The 3,469-nt window shown below is 71.5% G+C and overlaps 1 protein-coding gene across 1 annotated transcript; it reads left to right on the forward strand.

The window, feature by feature from the left end:
- The first annotated feature begins 299 nt into the window (after nt 1-299).
- On the forward strand, nt 300-3,354 carry KLHDC8B (kelch domain containing 8B). The gene is made up of 5 exons (XM_084531095.1): nt 300-785; nt 1,218-1,382; nt 1,568-1,792; nt 1,867-1,968; nt 2,695-3,354. Exons 1-5 carry the CDS (start codon nt 410-412, stop codon nt 2,889-2,891), a joined length of 1,065 nt encoding a protein of 354 aa, XP_084387221.1. The 5' UTR covers nt 300-409; the 3' UTR covers nt 2,892-3,354.
- The last annotated feature ends 115 nt before the right edge of the window (nt 3,355-3,469 follow it).

Consider the following 3,469-nt stretch of genomic DNA (forward strand, 5'->3'; position numbering starts at 1 on the left):
CCGGGAGCCCCCGGGGTGCAGGGGATGCGCTGGGAGACCCGGGGAGAGGGAGAAGAGACTCGGGGGGACCGGGGCCGTGCACCGGGAGCCCCCGGGAGGACGGGACCGTGAACCGGGAGCCCTGGGGAGCGGGAGGGTGGGCGGGTAGGGGCTGGCCACCGGGAGTCCCCGGGGTGCGGGAGCCCCGTGGGGTGCGTGCCGGGCACCGGGATCCCAGCAGCAGAGCACCGTGCTGCTCCCGGGGCTCGCAGAGACACCGAGCTGTCGGTGCCCGGTGCTGACCCCTCCGCTCTCCCCCGCAGGAGCCCGCTGGGAACCGGGCCAGCGCCAAGCCGAGCCCCGCCGGCACCGTGGGCCGGATGGGTGGCACGGCGGGGCCCGGGGACCCCCCGGGCGGCTGAGCCGTCCCATGGCGGCGGCGGGCGCGGGCGCCTTCGCGTGGCTCTCCTTCCCCGCCATGCCCACGCGGCGCGTCTACTGCAGCGCGGCGCACCGCGACGGGCAGCTCTTCGTGCTGGGCGGCTGTGGGGGCAGCGGGCGCGCGCTGGGCGCCGCCGAGGTGCTCGACCTCCCCACCCAGCGCTGGACCGCGCTGCCGCCGCTGCCCACGCCGCGGGCCGGTGCCGCCGCCCTGGCCGTGGGCAAGCAGATCCTGGCGGTGGGCGGCGTGGACGCCTCGCAGAGCCCCCTCGCCTCCGTCGAGGTCTACCACGTGGATGAGGGCAAGTGGGAGAAGAAGGCGGCGCTGGCTCAGCCCTCCATGGGCATCGCGGCTGTGCAGAGAGGTGGGCGATGGGGACGGGCGTGCAGCCGTCGGGCTCTGCCCAAACTTCACCTCCGAGCCTCGACGCAGCCCGTGGATGAGGGTCTCGTGGAGGATGCGCGTGTTGGCTCCTGGGATGGGGGCGTGATGGGATCGCCCCGGGGCAGGGGGCCAGCGGGGCCGTGGTGGGCGCGGGCAGGGGTGCCGGCGGCGGCGGGAGAGGGATTTGGCAGCATGGCTGTGTTGCCATGGTGTCTCCAGGGAGATGGTGCTGCCGAGGATAATTAGAGCCGATGGCCTGGTGCCGGGCTCTGCGCCGGGCAGCTGGGGCAGGCGAGGGGTCCGAGCGGGGTCAGGGCACTGCCGGCATCAGGCCTCGCCGTGCCCGCTGGCCCCGGCCACCCCGCAGCGGTGACCGGGAGCCCTCCCTGCCTCACCCCCGCTGGTTTCACAGACGGTGCCGTCTACGCGCTGGGGGGAATGGGAGCAGACACCTCTCCGCAGGCGCTGGTCCGCGTCTACGAGCCGGCGAAGGACCACTGGCAGCCCCTGCCCTCCATGCCCACCCCCTGCTACGGGGCATCCGCCTTCCTGCAGGGCAACAAGATCTTCCTGCTGGGTAGGTGGGCGAGCCGAGCACCCCTCAGGGCTTCCCCAGTGGACAGGGGGGATTTCCCCCGCAGCCCCCGGCACACCCCAAGCTCTCTCCGTGCACGCTGTACCACGGCACTGCAGCTGGGCCTTGCTGGCGGTGCCGGCTGCCCCTCGGGGTGCCGACAGCCCCAGAATCTCATCCGTGTGCAGGGGGCCGGCAGGGCAAGCTGCCCGTCACCGCCTTCGAGGCCTTCGACCTGGAGACGAGGAGCTGGACGCGCTACCCCAGCGTGCCCAGCCGCCGCGCTTTCGCCGCCTGCGCTGCAGCCGACGGCGTCTTCTTCAGCCTCGGGGGGCTGCAGCAGCCGGGGCCCCACAACTTCTACTCCCGCCCCCACTTCGTCAACACCGTGGAGATGTTCAACCCGGTGCAGGGTGAGCCCCGGCGGCGCGGATGGTGCCTGCAGCGCGGGGTCTGGGGGGCGATGCTGACGGCCTCTGCCCTGCAGGTGCCTGGAGCAAGCCCAGCCGCGCCATCCGCATGAGGGAGAAGAGAGCCGACTTCGTGGCCGGCTGCCTGGGAGGACGAGTGGTGGCCGTGGGCGGCCTCGGTAACACCTGGGGGAGCCGTGTGGCCGCGTTCCCTTCCCTGTCCTCTGCGGCACGTTGCTGACCGGTGCCGCAGCGGTGGGGAGACGGGCTCTCGGTGCATGAACACCTCTCATTTCTCACCTCCTGCACAGCCCCGGGGCTGCACAAAACCACAGCAGTGCTGCTGCATGCTCAGCAGCCCCACAGCCCCACCTCTGTCCCTCCTGTACCTCCCAAGTGTGGGCAAAACTGGGAGACCCTACTGCCCCTCCAGGGGCTGCTGGTGCTCCCCACAGGGCTGCTTTTGCCCCACAGCTGCGTTTCCCCGGTGCTGTGCGCCGCATGCTGGCTCAGCCCGGCTGTGCAGGGCTGCAGCGCCGCATCCCTCTCCCGAGGGAGCTGGGGAAAGGTCAGTGCTGCCATTCAGCGGCGGGGACGCTGTAGGAGGGCTGCCCGGGGCAGTCGCAGCACCCAGCCACACGGCCAGGGCTCGGGGCACGGCGAGCTGGTGGCAGGGCAGGAGGGAAGGCGAGCAGTGGGGTGCCGGCAGCCATCACCCTGGGGATGCTGCTAATCCCGCTGTGCCCCCGTGTAATTACCACTGAGACTGCAGATCCCCTGCTGCGGAGGGCTCGGGGACCAGCCACAATTAGTGGGATTCAGCTGGGGCATTAAAAGCCTCTGAGCAGGGAACGGCAGAGCCTGGGGTGTGCGGGGAGGGGCTGAGGCCGTGCCTTCTCTTGCAGGGAACCAGTCGTGCCCCCTGGACTCGGTGGAGGGGTTCAGCCTCTCGCGGAAGAGGTGGGAGCCGCTGCCCCCCATGCCCACCGGCCGCTGCTCCTGCTCCAGCTGCTCGGCCCCCGGCCTGCTCTTCGTCATCGGCGGGGTTGCACAAGGCCCCAGTGGCGCCGTCGAGGCCCTGTGCCTGCGGGAGGTGCCCTGAGAGAGCCCCCACAGCCCGGGGAGCAGCCCCGGCGGAGCACCAAGTGCCTGAAGACGGGGACAGGGTGTGCGTGCGCCCGTGCAGGGGCGGCTCAGCTCCGGGCAGCCGCCGTCCCGCGACGCCGGGCGCCGCAGCGGCCACGGTTTCTCACAATGCATCCGAAATCCCTCTGGGCTCCCGCACCGCCGGGTGCTGCCGCTGCCCCACGGCAGAAGAGCCCGGGGACAAATCCTGCTGTCCCGGTGCCTGGGGAGGGCCGAGGCCGCCGGCGCGGGGAGCCGCGGAGGCAGGGCCGTCGCCGCCGTGCCGCCCCGTTCGGCCCCGTGTCCGTGCCGTGTGTGTAGCAGTGAGTGCTGTGTCGTCGTAGACCCAGTCGATGTCTCATGTAGCGCAGAGGTGCCCTGTAGCTCAGTGCCTAGGAGGTGACGTAGCACCTCGAATAAATGAAACACGTGCGGTTTTACCCTGCTGCCATCCTGTTGTCCTGCTGCGGGTGGGGATGTGCTGCAGCCCCTTGGGAAAACCCAAGGGGAAGCCCGGTGAGCTCTTCCCCAACAGGACCCTGCACCATGGGGCAA

This window comes from Aythya ferina (genome assembly GCF_964211825.1).
Source record: "Aythya ferina genome assembly, chromosome: 10".
In the NCBI taxonomy this organism is placed as follows: domain Eukaryota; kingdom Metazoa; phylum Chordata; class Aves; order Anseriformes; family Anatidae; genus Aythya; species Aythya ferina.